At 40.5% G+C, this 23,081-nt stretch overlaps 1 protein-coding gene and 1 long non-coding RNA gene across 4 annotated transcripts; both read right to left on the reverse strand.

Annotated features, from left to right (window-relative positions):
- Positions 1-1,984: 1,984 nt before the first annotated feature.
- On the reverse strand, positions 1,985-15,694 carry SSR3 (signal sequence receptor subunit 3). 2 transcript variants are annotated; one of them, XM_006200876.4, is made up of 5 exons: positions 15,460-15,694; positions 14,097-14,223; positions 9,723-9,821; positions 5,414-5,545; positions 1,985-4,335 (listed from the first exon to the last, which is right to left on the reverse strand). In XM_006200876.4, the coding sequence occupies exons 1-5, from the start codon at positions 15,590-15,592 to the stop codon at positions 4,269-4,271; spliced, it is 558 nt and encodes a 185-aa protein (XP_006200938.1). In that variant the 5' UTR covers positions 15,593-15,694; the 3' UTR covers positions 1,985-4,268. The 2 variants fall into 2 exon arrangements, with proteins under 2 accessions (XP_006200938.1, XP_072815730.1); XM_072959629.1 differs by lacking the exon at positions 15,460-15,694 and adding an exon at positions 14,350-14,471.
- A 256-nt stretch (positions 15,695-15,950) lies between these two features.
- On the reverse strand, positions 15,951-22,872 carry LOC140696066 (uncharacterized). 2 transcript variants are annotated; one of them, XR_012072062.1, is made up of 3 exons: positions 22,544-22,872; positions 18,956-19,054; positions 15,951-16,059 (listed from the first exon to the last, which is right to left on the reverse strand). It is a non-coding gene; the product is annotated as an uncharacterized lncRNA (long non-coding RNA). The 2 variants fall into 2 exon arrangements; XR_012072065.1 differs by lacking the exon at positions 15,951-16,059 and adding an exon at positions 16,983-17,121.
- Positions 22,873-23,081: the final 209 nt, after the last annotated feature.

Below are 23,081 nucleotides of genomic sequence, written 5' to 3' on the forward strand. Positions count from 1 at the left end.
GCATGGGTGGACCTGAAGATCATCATTCTAAGTGAAGCCAGAAACAGAAAGAAAAATACCATATATCACTCATATGTGGAATCTAAAAGAAAAACAAACAAAGACACTTAATGAACTCATCTACAAAACAGAAACAGATGTGCAGATATAGTAAACAATCTTATGGTTACCAGGGAGAAAGTGGGTGGGAAAGGATAAATTTGGGAGTTTGAGATTTGCAGATGTTCGCCACTATGTATAAAAACAGATTAAGAAAACCAGGTTTCTTTTGTTTAGCACAGAGCAATCAATATATTCAATATCTTGTAATAACTTAATGAAAAAGAGTATGAAAACAAAATAATGTATGTATATGCATGACTGGGACATTGTCCTGTACACCAGAAATTGAGACATTGTAACTGACAATACTTCAATTAAAATAAATAAGTAAATAATTATAGTAGCAGGTAAGCTACACTGAATGATACCTTACAGAAATAGCTTTACCAAAAGATTTAAACTGCAATCCAAACTTTTTTTCTCTTATTAGTGGACACAATGACTAGCTACTAAAGACATTTCTTTTTGGGTTTTACAAATATTCTGTACTAAGGTTAAAGCTTCTCAAGTTCATTTAAAGGAATCTACAAATTAAAATCAAATACAAACATTACTGCTTGGCCATGGGAATAACTAGTTTTATATATACATCATCTGCCACGGCAAATATACTAGACTAATACATTTCAGTTATATCCTCAAGAAAAATTTCCATGTACTCTCAATTTCTCTCCTTTTCCAGAAAGAATTCTTTGGCAGAGAACATACCATTCCAAAGGGTAACCTGGGTGGCAGCCAGCCACATACTGACGCCTCGGCCAAGGGAAATGAAAACTAGAAGCTCTGGGCCTGGCTTCCCACTTTAAGAACTGTCACTTCATCTTCATCCATAGTGTGCGCCAAGGGTCACCAGACAGATGTCAGGGCTTCAGGGGGCCTTAAGCCACCTTTGAGGCCACCCCTTCTTGCAAATGACGAAACCAAACTTGAGATGAAAGGACTCGCCCAAACTCACACTGACAACTGACGGCAGAACCAGGCCTAGAACCCAAGTCCTTGGTGTTCCAGTCCAGTGCTATCTGAGGGATGGTTTCTTCTTTAACTTTAAAGTTTTATGAAAAAGTTTAAGTGTTTGTGATTTCTTTAAGTTAAAAAAGCTTGGATATGAATCCAAATTCAGGAGGAAAGTTCAGAGAAATGCAACGAAAGGCAAGCGAGAAGTTCATTTCTAACCACCTCCATGAAAGTCAAAACCACTCAGAAGACCCTCTAATCTTCAACAACTAGGAGTCCAAGGAGGTGGGAGATAACCCCCTTACGGCCCAAACAGACCTACCTGTAGGCTGGTTCTCTCTGTATGCACACATCTACGTACAGCTTTCCTTTGTGTCTCCAGAAAAGGCAGTGGCTGGCAGGCACACTGAACACACACTGGGTGGGCAGGACAGCATAGTGGGCACACTGGCAGAGGCCTAGCGTTCTGCTCTGTAACACAGCTGCGCCAGCCTGTCGTTGCCACACAAACATCTGATCAGTAACTACAAAAATGTGCATTTACATGTGTGGGAAACAAATGATGGTTAACGTGAAATTATGTAATAAAGATGATGTACTTAATCACATGGTTCTTATAAAGAAGTCTAGGGAAAATAGAAATTCTACAAAGCAAAGCTTAATGATACTTAACAAGCAAGACCTTTCATAAGAATTCTGGGTATAAATCCAACCTCTGCATTTCAGTTAACTTCAAACCTTGTTTCAAATTATTCTATCCAAGTTAGAATAATACACCAGATAGGTCAACCAGTAAACTTTTCTGGCTAAGAATAATTTCAACCCAAAATTTTTATTAAGTTATAAACAAGGAAACTAGAAATAGGGAAATGTAAAATGTTCCAATGCTTATCAAGGGGTATAAAAACAAGAATTCAATCACTCTGAATCCCAATTACAGCAGAACCCCTTTTATTTTACTGTTGTTGGCTACAGGGTATTTTTAAGATAAAAACTCTCCAGGAAGCTTTTATTAACTAAACCAGATCCAGCACATCCTAATTCTGTGTGCCACACAGCCTTTCTACATGATGGGGAACATGCTGGCGGAAGGGGTCTGCAATTCCAAAGAGCAAAGCACTGGTTCAGTAAATCCTTAATTAAAACTGCAGAACTATAAGTATATGTCTCAAACTTTCGCACAGAAATTCATCTAACAGTGTAGAAAATGAGAAACCATTATCAGGATTAAAAACCAAAGAACCTGTAAAAAAAAATTCAGGACCCAAACCAAACTTTGCTTCCTTACTTTTCTACACAATTATTCAACTTTCTATTTCAAGAGACACTCTATTAAAAATATGAAGCTGATGCCCCTACTTCACCAGCCCACCTCAGGTATACTGGATCATAATAAGTATGGTGGCATTTTTTTACCCCCATCTATACAGGCACCGCCACCTAGTGGCAATTTTTTACCTGCAATTTAAAGATTACAGGTAAAAAATTACTTGGCCCAGCTCTAGTAACAAACAGAAGACACTGATGGTTTGTCAAATAGTCATTTGTCAAATATGCAAATGTATCTGGTACACAAACTCCATGCCATCAAACCACTGACCAGGTACTAATCAATGGAGAAAAAAGTTAAAACAATAAAAATAAATTTATGTGCTACACTATGTTGCAGTGTATCTCTTCTGACTTTTGCATTCACTAGATTACCAAGTGCTGGCACACAGATAATAATGTACCAGAGAAAAGTAAAGAATTGCAAACTTCTAGAAGCAATGATGAACTCTAATCCTCAGCTGAAGACAATGATGATCTGGGTCACTGTGCAAATGTACTTCTGGCCTGTCCTCCTTCCAGGTTCTTGACGTGACCTCTCAAAACATCCAACAACATGGAAGTGGAAGATGAACTCCTGATGAATACCTTTCTATAAAGTTATAAACGACAAATATTACTTGCGACATTCATCTTAAATTTAGACGTGGAAGCCAAAAAAATTCAAGTTATGATTAGTAATTAGGAATGTATTTCCTTTGAGGTACTGCTTGTGGAAAATTACCAGATGTGGTCAAAAGCTAAAAGGAGTATCAGCTGTGGGTCTATAACCTCCTAAGTGATACAGGTTCAAGAGGAGCTTCCCAAACTTGTTCAAATCATGGCATACAGAAAAAATAATTATCTGTAAACACACTGGTTAGACAATGCCAAGGGCCTGCTCTTGGCTGGACCCACAAAGACTGAAGAGGACAGTATTTTGTTCACTATTGATGGGAGTCTAGGGACTTCAGTCAATTTATGAAAGTCCTCGGAAAAATGCTGACCAGTGCTAAAACCACTGTAATTCCTTGGAGAGTTCCTAAGAGTTCCAGAACTAAGATCACAAAAATAACTTTGGTCTTTTACACATCAATATTCAGGAAAGAGGTTCTCATTGAACATTCCTCCAATGATGTGAGACCCTGGTCAAGGAAAACAATGATTCCATTCTCTTAACAGGTCAAACCAACATGATAGGGTCAGGCTAACCTCCCCAGACATTCCCAGGGCCAAAGCTACAGAGCTGAACAGTGTGTGCTTTAACACCAAAGGACAACTCTCACATGCCTGGGCACTATTTTTAGGTCATTACTTTGGCTGCCTTTCTTCATTTAAAAAAAAGAACAACTTTTCCGTAAGTTTCTCTTCCCCAAGATGGAGAAACCATGTTTTTGAGCTTTTTCAAATCACAAGTTCCAAGACTTGCAAACATGAAGCTTTTGTTTAATCCCTCAGACGGAGAGGATTCATTCTGGCATTTATGGTTCAAAAAAACTTGTAATATTGTGCTTGGAACACACAGAACCAGTTATTAACTTCTTGCTACTATTATAAATAATAACAGCTCAGTCCAGGTTACTGTGACCTCTGACAAATCAAGGAAACAAGTTATTTTCTCCTCTTGTGATTATAACACATTGCAACACTTTTTGCCTTTAGTAAATGTCCTGGTACTCTGAATTTCCCTTTCAATTCATTTAATTTCAACAATCTGTCAAAAAAAAAAAAGCCAATAAACAAATACTGAATTACATTTTGTTAGGTTTTTCAAACCCTCAAACTCCAGACTTATAAAAACATCCTGTGTGTCTCCCACCCTGACCACCCTGTTACTTTTCCATACACCACAGGCCACCCATAGATACAAAGCCAGGGCGGGGGGGTTGTGAAGCAGACACGGTCTACTTGGAGCCAGTAGACAGGAGGGCGATGAGGCCTGAGGAAGCACTTATGGACAAAATGTAGTTTCTGTAAGAATTCAATGTTAAGGAAAAATCAAGAACTCCAAATTGGATTTCCAACAAAACAAAAAGAATCCATCTCTTTGAAACGTACTGTTTCCCTCCTGACACCCCGTATGACAACAATGTGGAGTCCCACTGTCTGCAAATACAATTTACAAGAGAGAAGACTATAAAGAATGAAGAACATTCACAGGACATGTGTTCCAATTTTAAAAAGAAAACACTTGAAACAGAAACCTAGAACACATGACCACAAAGCAAACATCTGAATTGCATTCTAACCTTCAGGAAAAGAGCTGATCAAAGAACGAGGGGAGGAAGAGGAGACCTGATTTCCCAACCCCCACCCCCAGCCCACCCCCACCTCAGGAGCAAAGGGAAAATGTCTCCCCTGTCCATCAGTGTTTGGGGTACAGCTGGCCTGTAACAGCAAGGAGGTTCTGCAAGTCTGCAGCCACTCTCAGCCTCAGGACTGGACTGTTTGGAGCAAACCACCCCAGTATTCCCAGAAGATACATATTGGAGGGTGTCTGACACGTTACTACATCAAAATCTCCAACTGTTAAAAGTTTGGCTGCACATTCTTGGATAACACCTTTAATAAATTACCTTAACAAGAGAAGATACATTCTTGCCCAAAAGCTCAATTTAAGAGTAGCTGAAACACTGTTAAGCTATTATGAGATGTGCCAATTTAACTACACTGGCTTTCCAACCAACCCCAAAGCCCCCAAATACCAGCAGACACAGGACTTACGCCAGGAGCCATCAAAGAAGGCAAGTTTGCTTTGGCTCCTTAGAACTTTTTTTAACTAGGCAGGTATACACAATCATGTGTAAGACTGCTTTGTACTACTCGTTATTTACCATGAAGTCATAATGTATAAACTTAAAAGAACTTCAAATCAAACCAAAAGCCCTTATTTTAAGTGTCCAGAAACTTGCCTAAGGTCACTGTGCTTTTTAAGGGACTGACTCCCTGTGCAGTTTTTCTTACCGTTAAAATACTCAGACAAATCAAAACCAAAACGAAGTACTGTTTCTAGACTTCTAGAAAAGCTAATCCACTCTTAAAAGGATACACTGTGGGGTTGAAGTTCTTCAGTATAAAGAAAGAAGCAACAATGACCAAGACCAGGAACAGAGTGTTGTTATAGAAGATGGAAAATGTTGTAGCTTCATAGTCAGCAACTTCATTCTTCTTCCACAAGATTCTGTAGACATAGAAATGAGTCAATTCAGTTTTTAAATATGTACTAAAATTTTTAAATTACACATGGCTATAGCTCATTATTAGTTTTTCCTTAAGTGTTCTGGGCAGAATGTGTTTTTAATATTAAATTCAGTCAGCACTGTCCTCTTTTTTCTATTAAAAAAAGATACTTCACTTTATTGAGGCTGAAGAAAACAATTGCTGGGTGTGTTGCCTTTTTGTCAGGCAGTGAGAGCTTTGGAGAAAGGGACTGAGTAATTGCAATTAGCTTGGTTTCATCAGCAGCCAAGACAGGCATCCTTCTCCAGGTGCACACCAAAAACAAATCTGATGACGGGCAGCCTGACATGACAGCGCTGCCGTGGCTGAGACTATCAAGTCTACAGATTTCGGTCTTCAATATTACGCCTTAAGACAAGCCCAAGGACAAAGCTAGCTGTGGCATCACAGAGGCAGGCTCGTCTGCAACTAACTTTATCCATCTTTACTTAATTCAAGCAAAGAATCTGCTTGATCGTTAGGAGGGTTTTTTAACTTCCGTGAAAACCGTTTACTTTTTATTTAATCTGCTTTACTCATGATATTGTATTAATTTACTAGTCCTATATCAACCTTTTCTTTTTCCCTCTTTATGCAGGCCACAGGAAGTTTCAGAGTGCCTGTGAATAAGGGAGTCTTTATTCTCCTCAGTTAATTAACTTTGTAAAGCAGTTTTTAAAACGGTAATAGTCGGATATGAAATCAAATGAGTGGCTCCAACGCACAAGAAAAATAAGTGAGTGGGTTGAGACCAGTGCTTTTTAAAAAATGAAATAGGAAAGAACAGAAAAGTATCAAGTGCATCACACACAGTAGGATAATAATTATTGGTCCGTAAAACATTTACATGCATATGTAAAAGAGTATTTGATCAAACAGTAAAATATATACATATATATTTTTACAGTGGGTTGTAATCAAAAAGGTTGAAAGTCATTGCCACAGATGCTCCCCGACCCATAAAAAATACTCTGGGGCCAGATGGTACTCCCAACTAATCCTAAGGACAGCACTATGGCTAATGTTACTGATAACTGCCATGTTTTATTCTCCAGACGTTCTAATCCAAAGTCAACAAGTGTGGCTATAAAGGAGCTAAATGAAAGGTATTAGCACCTTATCTTCATCAGAAGAAATCTGTGGTCTCTAACATACATGCCATATCTCCTTGATTCTATGGATATCAACTTGATAAATCTTTGATTCACTGTAAAGTTTGGGAGAAGCGAAGGTCATTACATTAAATGTGGCCATCAACTATAAAACAGTTTCTGATTTCAGAGAATTTTAAATGTAAATTTCAAAAATATATATTGCTTGGAATTAATACATTATACCATTCTAACACCGATCAAAGAAACACCAACCCAGAAAGATCCACAGTCCCAACACGGTTTAATACTACAAAACACTCAGAACAACTGCCTCTGTTTTTAAGACTCTGGCTCACGGCCCAGGGAAGACAGCTTCCTTAATTAGACCAGCATGCCTCTACCACTGATGATTAAATTATCTCACCTCCATCACAGCGCTTCTCCCTAACTCCCTGTCATGCCCTGAATCAGAACCGTCTTCAAGACATTTCTGATGAAAGAAGTGGCTTGATCCTTTAGGTTATCCCAGCTCCCAAAGACCATGTGTGACATCAGGGTACACACAGTCAGGACTGTCGGACAGCTCTCAGAACTTTTTCTAGTCTAGCCATATCTTGGTTTATTTCAAAAAAAGTTCAGGACCCCCAAATGCTCTCATCAGCAATGGTTCTGCCAAAGCTTCACCAGCAGAAAACCTAATTTGGGAGAGCACTTCCCAAGGAGTCATTTTTCCAAGGAGCACTTGCTACAATAGGAGAAAAGTTGGAATGGAACCCAACAACTATTACAATCAGATAATCAGATAATACTAAACGAGGGACCGTCGGTAAGTCAAGGAGAAACAACACTCATATCCTGGGACAAATGTTAATGACTCTCTGACTCTCCTCTACTAATTTCCATCCTTGGATGGATGGAAAAGCAGTTTCCAAGTGGCATGTAGTCCATATTCCAAACAATTGTACACAGAACTTTGAGAGACACCCATCTGGACAAAAAAGATGCTGATAAGCCTTAAATCTCACTGAAGTAACTAATCCTTTGAGGGAGAAAAATGCTAGATCTAAAAGGGAGTCTTGGTCCACGTTATCAGCATCAGTAATGAGTACAGACCCGGGTTCAACTGTATCCAGTGCAGCCTTAGAGAGAGAATTACAACAGCACAAACTTCTGATGACAAGAGCAGAAATTTTATAATCTGCTGACGCTCTACATTTAATGCATTAATCAAACTTTCATTTCATCCTACTTTGAAATATCTGGTCCAGCCAATGGCAAAGAGGTTTCATCCCCAATTCCAACTGTGATCCACTAAGAGTGACTACCTGAATACCATGCTGAGAAAGATTCTGAAACACATCCCAGGATCAGGAACAAGTGCCATACCAAGTCAGGCAAGTCTGCAGCGGGCAGAGGAGACCCATTTGCCATCTCTGATATAATTAATCACCCCAAACCTGTAAGACCTGTGACAGCTATTAGCATTTTATGGGGAACTACGATGTGCACTCCAGTTTAAGAACCACTGAATTACAATAAACATTGTAATTCAATAAAAAGGCTAAAAGAAAGTGTTCTAGATTCTCTAACATCTACCCCTCCACAAAAATCTGCAATCAAAAAGCTATGTAGAGGCGGGAGGGAAATAGCTCAGTGGTAGAATGAATACTTAGCATGCACAAGGTCCTGGGTTCAATCTCCATTAAGAAGAAAAAAAAAAAAAAGCTCTGCAGAGCCAGAGCTCCTTAAAACCACTGCCTAAAAAAAGGCCTTCACTGTCATGATTAATTTGTGCCTTCAGTTTTATGAAAGATCCACAGGAGATCATCGTTTCAATGTGTTGGTGCCTATCCAAAACCACTGTAGAAGACATTGTTCATTAAGTTACTCAGTGTCCCTTAAATAAGGATCCACTTGATAAAGTGCATCCAAGATTCAGCGCCAGGAAAGTTTCTTTTCAGAAGGACTTGCGTGCTGCTTCTTATCCGACAGTGAAAGCTGGCTGACCTCAGATGCTTCCCCTGACGCTTGGAAGCTCAGAGCTGAGTTTGGTGCTCAACTGCTGTAACTAACTCTGAGGTCCTTGTTCATCCACCTTGCCTTACTTTTAAACGGTTTCTGATCTTTTAAAATTGTATTGCTTTGCTTCATATTCAAGTTAGTATTTCAAGACCCCACAAAGTCTTTCTGGAGCAAAGTGGGATGAAAATTCCATTTCACAAAGCACCTTGTAGATACTAAAACCTAAGATCCATGAAAACATCCTCGACTGATGACTCTATTAAACCATCTGGCAACTCCTAAGCACAAATTTACTCAATCATTCAGACACTTCTACTCAGACGTTAGACTGCTCATTAGGCTTCTAGCAGCAGCTGGCAAGAAAAATGGGGGGTGGGGCTGAGAAATGTGACCCAGATTTGGGCAACAGGGAACAAACCTAATTCTCTTCCCCAAACACTGCAGGTACCCAAGAACTAGATGTCCCGAGGGAGGCTCAGGAGCAGGAACACCCCCGCCTCAAAATGGGAACACAAAACACAATGTAAACTCTTCAGACCCGGACGGGTCAAGGGATCCCCCTCAAGGTCGCACAGCTGTCAAGTGGCGGAGCCAGCACTGGACACAGCTCTGCAGGCTCCTAAACCCTGGCAGAGCAGCTGAGTACAAGCTCTCAAGTCAGGCCGACCCGTTCTTGTCCTGGATTTCCCACACGCTGACCTGTGGCCCTGGGCAAGGGACCCAAGCTTTCTGCACCTCAGCTTCCTCAGTCTGCAGTGGAGATAACACCACCACCTACCTTATCGGGCTCTTCGGAGGAAGAAATGTAAGGGGTACAGCACAAAGAAAAGCATCCGGCAGTGATAAGAACTCAAGAAGCCAACTGTCACTATTCCCATTACCATGACTGCTACACCACCAACACTTTTCTGTTTTCCTCAGACAATTCTAAATGCACGTTGTCTAAGCAGAAACCCAAAACTTACTTTTCCATAAACAACCCCCCTTTTGACTACCACAAACACATTAGGTAGGGAGTCAAACCTTTCATCTTTTTCCTTCCGAGACATCTTTCTATTATCAGCTTCAGAAAGTTTTCGAGTCACTTCTTTGGAAACGGCATCCTCCCTCTTCTGTGCTACTCTGGAAGGAAAAGAAAAGAGGTTTCCACACGCTCCAGGATGGAACATCACACGCTCTCAGAAACACTCTGTACTCGTATTTTGTATTGGCAACTGTATGGTACTTTACATTTCAAGAAAATAAGCTGGACAGAAAGTTCCAAGTTTATTACACTCTACTGGCCAAAAGAGGGAGTTCAAGAAAGTTCCAAGTTGTGGTTTATTAGTGATGTGTTTGGATTTCTGCTTAAGAGGGAGAACTTTCCAAAGTTTAGGTATTTAATATGGAAATAAAAGTCAAATGCTATTAGCACAATTTCATTATGAATCATTATAGCTCCACTTTGTTTTAACCCACAATTTAACTGTTCCATAAATTTGATAAGGCATTAGCAAATGATACATGATTTCAATTCCAACAAATAACAGGAGAGAAAACTAGGCTTAAAAAACAAAGGAGAATTAATGGCTGTAATATCTTAAAGTAATGCTTTTAACTCTACTCCAAAGGGGAATTTCACTAAAAGAAAATAATAATAATAATACCACTTGGCCAAGGACTGACCACACCACTTTAAGTTAAATGACCCACTAGTTTGAGAGCTGTACCAAAAGATAACATGGAATCAGCCAGAGACAGACTGGAAGAAGAAATCAGATCAGAATCTTTAGATCTGATGAGTCGGATAAAGAAAAAAATGATACACTCCTCAAAAAGTCTATAAGGTAAGTTTTATCAGATAGGATCACTAGTGAAAAAGCAAATTTAACATATGATGAAATACAAAAAGCTTCCCAAAGATTAGACACTTAAATTCAACATGACTTATTCTTCATAATACAGGAGAAACTGATTAGCCATAAATATGAAAGTAATAACTGATCACAAGCAAAACATAACAACTACCCACAAAGTCCCAATACGAAAACATTCAATATAACACTGACATGTATTAAAAGCTATAGGATGGGGAACACTGAGATAGGAACCTGTTCAATCTATGTTCAATTAAGCAATCCCTCATTACTAAGCTATGTTTAGTTCTGGGCAGTGAACTGAGGAAAACTGGAAAAATCAGAATGGATTCTTGAAAAGCCCAAGATCATTTAAGGCAATAGTTTCCAACCTTTCTTCAACCACGTGAGCTTCTGGGATACAAATTAAGCACAAATTTGGGCTGGTTTTACCTATGTCTCCATCTGTACCTCTCACTTTAGAGTCAAGTTAGAACTGACATTGTTAAAAAGAATATCTTTAGTCAGCTTCAACTAATGTACTTTTCCACAAATTGATAACTGGAAGGAGAAAAATCAGTTTGTCTAAAAAAATAAATAAAAGAAATGAAGTTCTGAAATTTAAAGAAAAAGGCAGCTAAGGGGGCAGACAGCTGTTTTTCAAGAGATACTTTAAGACACTGTAATGTCCATCTTCAGTTGACTTCAGAGCTTTTTCCCTGTTCTGCAGGGCAGAGACTCTCAACTCTGAACCCCTTTAGCAGATCCCAGGCACTCATTAAGTATTTCTTGAACTTTACATAAGCTGGCCAATTGGTAAGAAATGGACATGATTTACAGCAAAAACCTTTCTTGGCCAAACAGAGGTGGGGAAAAAAATACACCCACATATCTCTCCCAGTGTCAGGGCCCAGGAATAAGCTATTTTTTAAAGAGTTGGTTCTAAGCATCTCTAGGACAAATAGTCAATCATCTGTCTACATGACAATCTTCCTGAAGAGACTGAATCAGATAACTAGTTAATTTCTCTCCCAGGTCTAAAATTTTATACTCACCTAACAGAGGCATTAACAACCACACTGCAGGCTTATTACAACTCAAGAAGCCCTATCCTCCACCTCAGTGCTTTTAGAAAACAAACATCTCTCAGTGCTGAATGCTCTTAAAACAAGACAGAGGCCACTCCAGGGGCCCAGCACTCAGCCAATTGAGATAATAAAAAATGTTTGCAAACATTTTAAAATCATGCCACCTTAAAAAATAAAAACACTCACCCCCAACCTCTCCGGTACTACACACAAACATTTATTACATGTCAGACACCATGCTTACCACGTCGCATCTATCGTGTTTAATCCTCACATCCTATGAGGTACCATTGGTATCCGCATTTTATAGCTCAGGAATCTGAGATGTGAAAAGGTAAAACATATGCCCAAGGCTCTGCACTTAAGAGCAGCAGAGCTGGGACTGGAGTCCAGACTGTTGACTCTGAAGCCATTTTCTCTCTACTGCCAATACCTACCCACACTCAGCATCTTGCTGGGTCTTGAAACCTTAATAATACTGACAAACAGTACGAGTTTTGATGATGTAATTTAATATTACACCAAAACTATGACTAAAAAGTCCACTCATAGCATCCGTTGTCAGTAGGTCACTGAAATCTTACTGAACGAAATTAAATGCACCATTAACTCTGGTAAGGGAAATAAACAAAAGATGTGGCAAGTGTCCTCAAGAAGCCGGAAGTAGAAATGAGGAAAAAGAACATGATTTTGACTCCAAAAAGGCGAGTGAAAAATGGTATGTCCCAAAGGGGCTGAGTTCCAAGGGGATCACAGAGGATGGGTCATGCAAAATGCCCACTTCTGAGGGCCTCGCTACCCGCAGGTGACCATGCCTCATAAGACAGACAGCCCAGGACAGCAGAGGCCAAGACAGGCTGAATCCTGGAATGGCAGTTGGTGAAGAGGGGCTGCCAAGCAGGAAGACCACCAAGACCACCAGGATTTAGCTGCTCTAGCAACAGTCACGCACCACCTGGACTCCTAAGGGACCAGAACAACAGTGGAGAAGCTCCTGAAGCCCCTTTTAGCTGCTGAGGCCATTTCTGGCCTCCTTACAATAAACCCCTGTTAACGGAGATGATCTCAAGGTGTTTCTACTCCTCATCACCAGAACAGGAACAATAAGGACAGGAAGGATTTCTCTGGAAAAGATTCCTAAGTCTTGCAATAACAGACATGTAAGAAGGGTAAGAAAGGGAGATGATTCTAAATGAGGGAAGGGACAAGTCATGTTCAAAGGATGACCCGAAGGCTGAGTCAGAAGAGCTGAGGCACAATCCTGAAAGACGGGGCCAAACTGGTAGGAGGCAGAGGACTTGCATTCCAAGGGCCTGGACGAATTTGGCTTTAACGCATTCAGAGAAGAGAAGGCCACGATGAGTTGTTGGGAGAGTGACAGGATAAGATGAAGGCAGATAGAATGAATACATGTTCTTTATCCATAAAATAAGAATAATCCCTGCACCTCATATGGCTGATGTATGGATGACGCAGAGTAATGTGCTTTACCAAATGCATGGCAGGCAGGGCCCTAAGCTTTTGTTTTGAAGACACTCGATGGAGACTGCTACAGGAATCAAAGCACAGACTGTCCCAAGAGTAGGAAGTGTGGAAATGAAAAGACAATGTGCACACAAAGCACACTGGTACTTCAAGTCTCAGCAAAATTTCAACTGCCTTTAAGAAAGTACTTCCAAAGAAACTGAGCACCAAGAAGGCCCCACTGAAGCCAAGAAATATCCTGCTATCCTGAATCAAGTATCAAAGTGTGCCTGAAAGCAACCTCAAAAGGCACCTTTTCCAACTGAACATTAATTTATACCTGCTTCACATGGGACCATGGCACTATGAAACAATGAATATTACCATCTTTCCTTAAGTCCAGATGGTTTCCCAACTTTAACCTTTATGAAACCAGAGTGGATAATTGATTACAATTAATGTATAAATTTACTGTGCTGAGGCTGGAGTTTTCATCTCCAAAAGCTATTGTTTAAAATAATGATATATTTTATATGTGTGATCTTAAAAGAGGAAATATTGTAAGCTTTTACATTTTCGTATACTCAGAAGAATATGTAATTACCATTAAAAATATCAGAGTTGAATAAAAGGAAAAAAAGACCACTTCTTTCATATCCAAAAATACTACATAGAGATCCCAGAACAATGCTTTCCAGAAGAATAACATTTGGCTTCTGAAATGTTAATTTATTTGGTGGGTTTGTTTTTCTGAACCCCATGACAAAGGCTAGTACATAAGTGCTCTAATTCCACCCTCAATATCCACTTCCATAGCAGGGTTAGGAGCACTGTCTCTGCTTTTCAGTTAGTTGCTACTCCTTCATGCCATTAATGTCTTCCCCCCAAAATATACATACATATATACCCCAAATAAATGCTCCCTGAAATCAACACATACACAGTCTTTAAGACATCCTACCATATAAAAATACAACACATAAAAACTTTCACTTAAGAAATATACTTACTTGTGCTTGAGAACAAATTTCACATTTTTGTATGCAAAGGCTACCAAGTAAGTGCTTACTAGGGTCATCACACTATACAGAACAGCAGACTGAATGAGATCCATATGCCATATTCGCCAGTATAACCCTGAATTAAGATAAAGGGGGGGAGGGTACAAAAAGGAACAAAACATTACCATCCAGTTACAAAGGCTTGCTGAATTAATTACAGCTAAACTTGGTAAAATACAGCCCAGATCAGGGAATCCCATACATTGTAAGTGGAACTGCAGATCTGTGACATCCAGTAAAAAGTCAGTCTCAAGTTTTCCCAGTTCGGAACGCTTGGAAAACATAACTTTCCTATTACTAGCCCATGATGAGATTTCTGCTTCTTCTAAAATGGGAACAACTCTAGCTCAACAAAATCACAATTCGGACTTCCAATTCCATTCTTCAGGGTACTATGACGCTAATTACAGTCCATCCCAAAACGCCACGTGCGGTCCCAAAGGAGAGCTGACATGCTGACGTGGCTGGTATCTGAAATCAAGGCCATGCTCAGTGCGGCCAGTGAAACCCAAGGCTCCACAGCACGCAAACTGCACGCTGCGTTTATAAGGCCGAAAAAGAAAATGCATCTAGATTTGATGGCCCAACCACAGTGCAGCTGTGCAGTTAAGAGGAAATTCACATTTGGGAACTCTGAGCTCTAAAAACCACCTTAGCCACCAAGTCTGTAAAGGCTTTCCATCCAAGTCAGAATTCTAGAATTGCCCTAACAGGATTATTAAAAAGTTTAAACATGGCGGAGTGCGGGCCCTTGGCACTGGTCCAACCGCTCTGGTCAAATTAGGAAAATGACGTTCAGTGTGAAGCGGTTTTCCTCAAGTTACACTTGTAATTCCATGCTAGGGTTAATGAGCACCTGTCTCCACCTTAACTCATGAGTTTCTCCAAAATAAGCAATGAAGTAAGTTTAAGGTTTCATAACAGCAAATGACAGTTGCGTGGGGGGTAAAAAAGCAAATAGCAGGCGATATGTATGTGTTATTAGCACCAGAAGGTCTTAACCCGGGTGTGGGCTCTAACACAGATTCGGGGTCGCCATCCCAGAATGAGTAACTCAGTCTCCAGAACTGGGGCCCCGGAACCAGCGAGCGTACTTTTAAAACGCGCCACAGTGACTTTCCTGTGATGCCGCCCACCACTATCCCGGACTGAAGTCCACAGAGGCTACGTGCTTCCCCGAGCCCGGGGCGAGCTGGGGAGGGCGCGGGCCGCGGCCCCCGGCTCACGCCTTCCCGGTCCACGCGGCCCTGCCACGTCCCCGCCCAGCCCGACCCGCCGCGGCCTCCCCGCCCTCCTCGCTCCAAGCGCTCACAGATGGGGATGGCGGACACGATGAAGGCGTTCCCGAAGAAGAGCGCTGAGGACTTGGCCGACAGGTTGCGGCTAAAATCCTGAAGGAGCAGGTCCTCCTCAGACTGCTGCTTGGAGCCGCCTTTGGGAGCCATGGTGGAGAGCCAGAGCCGCGAGCAGGGAGGGCCGAGCCGGGCGCAGAGCCCGGCAGAGACCACTTGCTCCGCCCCCCGCGGTCGCCTTATCCGCTAATAACCCGTCAGCGCCGCGCGCGGAGGCGGGACCCGGCGCTGCGCGTCGCGGAGCAAGCTTCCCTAGGATTGGCCAGTCCGGCGCCGCTACGTAGGTTTCCCGGCGTGACTGGGCGAGCCGGCGAGACCTCCGGGTTCCTGGCAGGCCACGTGACTCATCGGTTTCCAGGGGAAAGCTGGGCTTTGTAGTTTACTGGGTGCTGTTTTAAAATAAACAAAACTTTATTGACATTCCACTTCACAGATGCTGATAAGACTCTTACTTTCCAAGTCACTGAAGTTCCAAAGTTAAGAAGCTCTTCTCGCCCCGAGTCATAGACGGTCATTCATTCAAGAAGCGAGTGGTTAGCCTGCTCTGTGTGTACCCAGAACTGGGGCATTGGAAGAGGAAGAGGAGAAAGATAAGTATGGCTTTACACATCCATCATTCCGTTAAAGATCCTCAAAAAACCTATGATATGCCCATCATTGTCCCCATTTTGCAGCACAAAATGCAAAACGGGGACAGCTTTGAGGGTGAAAGACCAATAATGCTGGTCTTCGGGGAGTCGGCTCTTTTCAACAAAATAACAGGGTAACTTTGTACGAAAAATAAGAAGGCGCTCTTACTTAGACGTAACTTATGGTCTTATTGTTGAACAAAAATTATTTAACATGTGACCAATACATTTACAAATTACTCCACTTTTATTTAAAGATTTTGTTGAAATAATGTGGCCTCCAAAGCCATGCTAAAGAAAATAATACTAAGTAAAAACAATATGTTGGCTAGAGAGGCTTCCTCTGAAGCTCAGAAAATTGAGTATGCCCAGTAAAATAACTAGATAACATTTTTAACTCATCAATTTATCACTTTTTCTTCAAAAAATAATGCTCAGCCACTTCACTCTTGACAAAGGCTTCTCTCATCTACTGACATCAGACGAAAGGTTCTCAACATCCAGCTTCCTTATCAACAGACTTGTAGATCTGTCTTTCCCACCTTATCCAAATTGTAATCGACCTCCACAGCTTCCATTCTAATGGAGTTTTCTGTCTTCAAGCTTTTTCAACCTATTCTCTATATAGATACCACAATGAGTTTTCCTGCATTATAAATCCTTTGATTACCTACAGCAAGTATTCCCAAAAGCCAGAGGTTTTCACCAGTCACAGCCAAATGAGTGAAAAAATAGACCATCTAGTGAATTTTTCAGAAAACTAAAAGTATTTTAAAAATCTGCATTTAATGTCTCTCTCTTTTTGTTTTTTAAACTTTTATTTCTCTTATGAAATACTCCTGTTTTTCCTACTGTAGTAATTCATATCCTTTTTCACCCATTTGCTAGGGCTAAAATGTTAGGTTTCAACACTAATTTCTTCCTTTCCCTCTCCATATGTGACCAATTCATCGGCAAAACCTTTTGGATCTGTCTCTGTATATTTCTTGCTTGCTGTTTATAAACCAAGGATATAAAAAGAAAATAAAGGATAAAATCAGAGAACTTTAAGATCAAAAGGGACAAAAATCAACAAGATATCTAGAAGAAAAAGAGGAAGAAAATAAGAAACAATAATGATGAAGTGAAAAAGAATTACACCTGAGAAAAAGATTTAAACAAAAAGATAAAAGTTTGAAACATTAAGTAGATAAAAATTAACACACTATGTAAACCAAGAATAAAAACTAAAGATAGTAAATTTAAATAGAAGGGAATCTAAAATAGTAGGAATTTATAATGTTTGGGTAAGTTAAAGAACTACGATAAGCAATAGTGCTTATGATAGAGTGATGTAACAGTGAGGATCATGAAGGTGGTAGCACACTTGAAGTACTGGAGCAGTGTCTTTTTATACAAATGCAATCAAGTTCCTTTTGAAGAACAGCAAGATCTAAGGATCATCTATATATGGTATATATGGTCATGGCACATTGGACAAGCAGAACTAATAATCTGCTAAAAAAACAAAAGGAAGGGTAGGCAACAGGTTGTATCCAAAGATCTACGATATATATTTTCTCTTTCAGTATAGTTCAACTCTATGGAGGAACTAGATAGATGGACTTGATTCCATACCAGCCTGTTTCTAATCTGTGAATTTCAAGAGTAGCATTTCTGTTATATCACTTCACATTATCAGAATGAAAAAAAAGAAAAAAGGAGAAAGAGAAAAAACTTAAAGCAGTAATATTTTTTGCTGTAGATAACAAATTTCTCTCATCCACTGCTATTGGCTTTGTGGAAGAAAATCTGGCAAGTTAAAAATTAATATAGCCTGCTGTAGCAGACACTGCAAGTTACCTAGCCAATAACAAAAACCACTGCTAGCTTTACACTGGGACCTTATGCAGAACAACAAATGAACCATCTGGTACTACTCTCAGGGCTGGGGGGTGGGAGGAAGCTCTCTGTTAAAAAGCCCATTTGAAATGTAAGTCTCATTATGGAAATAATTTTTGAAAGAAGAGGTGAAACACATACTTTTTGAAATAAGAGGTGAAACACTCTATGTGAAGTATTTTAAAGTCCCACCTGAGAGACGATTTACTCAGCCAAACTACATACTTCAGGCAGTCGTGTGTGATTAATTCATTGGTTCCTGTATTCATTCAGCAAATATTGATTTAAAAGCTACGTGAAAAGCACTGTACTATACCTTTGGAATTTTCCAAATAACAATTAGAATAATTAGGATTATAATAACCAACATTTATTGAGTCTTTCTGTTTTATGTCCAGCTCTATGCTAGACCCTTCACATGTATTATCTAGTTTAATCCTTACAGCAACATTGTGAGATAGTTATTATCCCCATTTGTCAGATGAAACTGAGGCACAGATTATTACAGTAACTCACCTAAGATCCCACAGGTAGTAAATGGTCAAATCAAGCTACAATTCGAACCCCAGGCAGTACGACTCCAGGATGTATGCTCTTAACTACAAATAAGTTTTGGTCTCCCCTATACCAGTGGTGTCTTGGATTCTAAGTGCTGCACCCCTCCCCTCCAAAGCCCTATTTTGGGCAAGCAGCCAAGGGTATTTTTTTGTGTGCCAGTTGCCACACAGAGTCATGTTAAACAGCAGCTCTGGCCAGCACGTCCTTGGACAGGTAGGATCCTGCACCTTACTCATAAGCAAACCTCAGTGAGCAAGCCTGGGCTCTCTGTAGTGGATTCTCTGTCTCAAGGAGTTTGAATATAAAATCCCAGAAAGAGACACAGTTAACAGAGGTATACAGAAATAGGGCAGACTAAGAAGAGGTGGAAAGTACACACCATACTCACCAGCAGCCATAAATTAGAGAAAGGGTGATTAGAGAAATGCTCATAAGGCCTCAGGGCTTCCTCATTTCCCTCTGTAAGCCTGAAAGAGACCCCCATCACCTGCAATAAAGCAAAAACACCCCAAAATGAAAACAAAACACATGAAATACAGTAAAGTAAATAATGTAAACATATTTACAAACCAGTGGAAACACAGATGAATAATTTTGCTCAGCATCATTTATCAATTTAGATATCACCTCTCCCCTAAACTGTTTAAGGCAAAAGTAACAAGATCAAATGCATACAAGATTCAGGCAAGTTACCTGTGACATAATAGGAAATGTATATTTGGTCTCTGCCCTACTTCCTAACAAGACCTCCTAAAATCCTTGGAATCACCTAAGTAATAGAGGTGAGACTAAGCATCTCTGGTTTTTCATAATTAGCCCCTTTCAACCATAGCTGTTTATGCTAACGCGCTAGCTCTTGGAGAATTGGGGCTGGTTGCCAGAGGAATTAACCACGTGAGGGTTGGAACTTTCAGCCCAGCCCCATCCCACACCACCCTACCCCACCTGCCACTACTCTAGGGAAGGGGAAAAGGTGACTGGCTGGAAATTGACTTAATCATCAGTAAGCAGTGATTTAAAGCAGTCACACTTGTGTAATGGAATCCCATAAAACCTATAAACAATGGGATTCTCAGGGCCTCTAGGCTGGGGCTGGGAGGGTGGGGTGCCTGGTAGCTCTGTGCACCTTCCCACATACTTTGCCCCCATGCATCTCTTCCATTGGCTGTTTCTGAGTTGTAAACTTTGTAACAGACCAGTAATCATAAGTAAAGCACTCTCCTGAATTCTCTGGCCCAATCTCACAAATGATCAAACCCAAGGAGGGAATGGTGGGAACCCCTGATTTATAGTCAGTTGGTCAGAAGCACAGGTGACAACCTGGGACTTGAGATTGGCATCTGAAATAGGGGGCAGTCTTGTGGGACGAAGCCCTTAACCTCTGAGGTCTGCGCTAACTCCAGTAGTTAGTGTCTGAATTGAGTTAAATTGTAAGACACCGAAAATTAGAGACTAGCTTAGTGTAGAAAACCCCATAGGTCTGGTGTCAGAAATGGTAGGAGTAGAGTAGGAGGAAATAGGTTTTTTTCCTTTTATAACCACAGTGAGCAGACTGTGCCCGGTACAGTGCTTAAGACGGTGGGATCAATAAAACTGAAAAGCTCATCTTGCCAAAGGCACTCAAACTGAGATGGACAGACAGAATCAACAACAAATGTGGTGGAGGCCAAACACAACATGTTTGGGGTTTAATCTACACCATAAACTGCCAGATTTATGGAGACAAATGTATTCAATAAAGAAAAAATTAAGGTGTTACGATGTGTGTGTTTTTTCCCACACCTCTGAGCGATTAACTCAATTCCCTGAGTCACTGACCAGATGTCCCCAAAATTTAACTCAATTCTAACACCATATACATGGAGATAGGGGCAGAGCCCACAGGTTAAGGGCTCAGTCCCACAAGGCTGCCCCCACTTCACATGCCAATTGCAAGTCCAGGTTGTCACCTGTTCTTCTGGCTGACTGGCTATAAACTGAAGGTTCCCATGCGTCTCTCCTAGGGTTCAATTAATTTGCTAGAGCTGCTCACGGAACTCAGGAAACCCGCTTACTCATTAATTATCGATTTATTACAAATTTATTAAAGAATAGGAATTGAACAGTGAGATGAAGAGACCCAGAGGTCAAAGTTCCCAACACAGGAGCATCCGTCTCCATGAACTCTAGGACTCTAGGTCCCAGCACATGAAAGCATTCTGTTTCACCAATCTGGAAACTTTGCAAACCTTGTCCTTTTGGGTTTCTATGAAGGCCCCATTATATAAGCACGTTTGATTGAATCATTGAGCTTTGGTGATTGATCCAACTTCCAGCTTCTCTCCTGCCAGGAGGTCGGGGGTGGGTAAGACTGAAAGGTCCAACCCTCTCATTAGGATTGGTTCCTATGGCAACCAGCCCCCTTCCTTAGGTTACATAGGGGCTTTCCAAAAGTAATGTCATTAACATAACAAAAGGCACCCTATTTGCTCTCAACACTTAGGAAACCCCATGGGTTTTATGAGCAAAGTGCAGAAACAATGGAAGAAGAATAGATATATATTTCTTATTAAAATCACAATATCATGGGTGTAATGAATAAAGAAAGAATGGTTTCTAACCATTCAGAAAGAAACATGCCCTTTTGTAGAGAATGTGAGGGGATGTTGGTCCTTAGACTTTTTCAGACCCTTTCTCCCACCCACCAAACACATATTCTGCCATTGACAGGAGAAGTTTGCCAGCTGAGTTATTTTATAGATATACAATAATAGATAAGGTCCTGAGAATTCTAAATTTGCACTTTACTGTGGAATTGATTTTGAAACCATGAGGCATTAAAACATTTGAGGGACAGGCATTTGTCTTTGAGCTTGGAGCTTCTATTTTCCAAGATAAATATTGTTTTCCCTTTTTAGGAAATACCGATTGACCTGTATAAATCAGAGACTGTTTCTGAGGCAGACAGAAGATCCTGTTTCTTTTGTGCCTAAGGATATTTATAAAGTCACTTACTTCTTTAAGAAATGATACACATCTACAGAAAATATATTATCTTAATATCCACTTATAAAGGCCGTAATACTTAACACTCAAAACTCCCCCTGGAACCTTCTAAATGTGAGACTTATCACACACTCCTCATCCACTCAGCACTGCAGGGCACAATCAAAATTAAGATTTGCATTGGAAATCAATTTTCTTTAGTTACACATTTAACCCAAGCACTATGGCAACAGAATATAAGATAAAGTAGGTCATGAATTTCATCTGGAAGGGCTTAGATGATAGAAAAGCTCAGTTGTAATTTGTTGCTCATCTTTTAGGAGTCTTTATTTTAAAATTCTTCTTTTGCACACTCCCCAGCCAATGTAATCTAATAAAGTAGATAAAAATCATAAGACCAAATTCTTGAATGGGATTCATTCAATCTCAGTATTTACTTCACTTGGTTTGCCAATTAACTAGTAGTGTCCATCTCCACACTGGTAAATAGATGAGGAAGGGAATTCCAGGTAAAAGAAAGAGCTCTAGGAGTACCCAGTCATGTAAGGGCACAGTATACAATTTGAGATCATTTTGGGGATGATCAAAACCAGACACAATATGGGGATTTTAAAAAAGGAGGGTACGCTTCTGTCACTGTAAGCCCAATGGAATCACAGATGGTCTCCTAGGAACCTTGCAGGACTCCTACACCAGCTACCTGGGCTATTTTTATCCAAGAAATAAAATAAAATTAAGTTCTGATCCCTTTTACAGTATTTTCTGATTCCCTCTTTCTTTATCTCTGGGGAAAATATGTCCCTTGGTCTTACTAAACCATATTTTTTAAATTCCAACTTCAGCCACCTCCTCTAAGACCTTTCTGTACTAAATATCCTTTCTGCTTTTCCTTCTCGTCCATGCATAGAACTTATAGGTGTCTAGAGTAGGAAAGATCTGTCTGTTTAATCTGCCAAAATAATAGCTGTGTGATCTTAGACAAATTACCTACCTTCTCTGATTCTCATTTTCTTCTCATGGTTACTCTGTGCATTAAATGAAGCACTATGAAGCCCTGGCACGGCAGCTGGAACAAAGCAAGCTCTGAATAATGGTAGTTGTTCTTCTTCCTCTTTTGCATTGATGTGTCTCTTCCTGCTCAACTTATAATCCTGCTCAGCTTTCTCACTTCCTGCACGCACATGCATGTACATCCGTGCACACACATGCACACTCTTTCTTTCAACTCTTTCACATGTGTAAACTTCCCACTTGCTCTTCCCTGCCAAAGAAAGAAGTCTGCTCAGACTCACCCAGTTCCTCACGACCCACTCATTCTTAACTACACTGAATTATACTTCTGCCTCTCTCCTAAATCTGCTCCGGTACCAGCCTACTAAATTGCCAAAGCCAACCTTTTCCCCTCAGCTTTTAACCATTTACCCTGTCTTTAGCATTTAGTAGTACCATTGAACACCTCAGCTTCTTGAAAGTTTCTCTTTTCGAGTCCCTCCAATCAACTGCCTTGACTCCACCGCCCCGACCTGCTC

This window comes from Vicugna pacos, chromosome 1 (genome assembly GCF_048564905.1).
Source record: "Vicugna pacos chromosome 1, VicPac4, whole genome shotgun sequence".
In the NCBI taxonomy this organism is placed as follows: Eukaryota; Metazoa; Chordata; class Mammalia; order Artiodactyla; family Camelidae; genus Vicugna; species Vicugna pacos.

What these genes read in the sequence shown, in the direction of transcription:
- SSR3 (XM_006200876.4), bottom strand. Translation starts at nt 15,592, where the DNA reads ATGGCTCCCAAAGGCGGCTCCAAGCAGCAGTCTGAGGAGGACCTGCTC. An exon ending in CGGAAGGAAAAAGATGAAAG is followed by an intron (nt 5,546 to 9,722) that starts GTTTGACTCCCT and finishes CTATGTCTACAG; the next exon opens with AATCTTGTGGAAGAAGAATG. An exon ending in AAGAACTTCAACCCCACAGT is followed by an intron (nt 4,336 to 5,413) that starts GTATCCTTTTAA and finishes GAATTCTTACAG; the next exon opens with AAACTACATTTTGTCCATAA.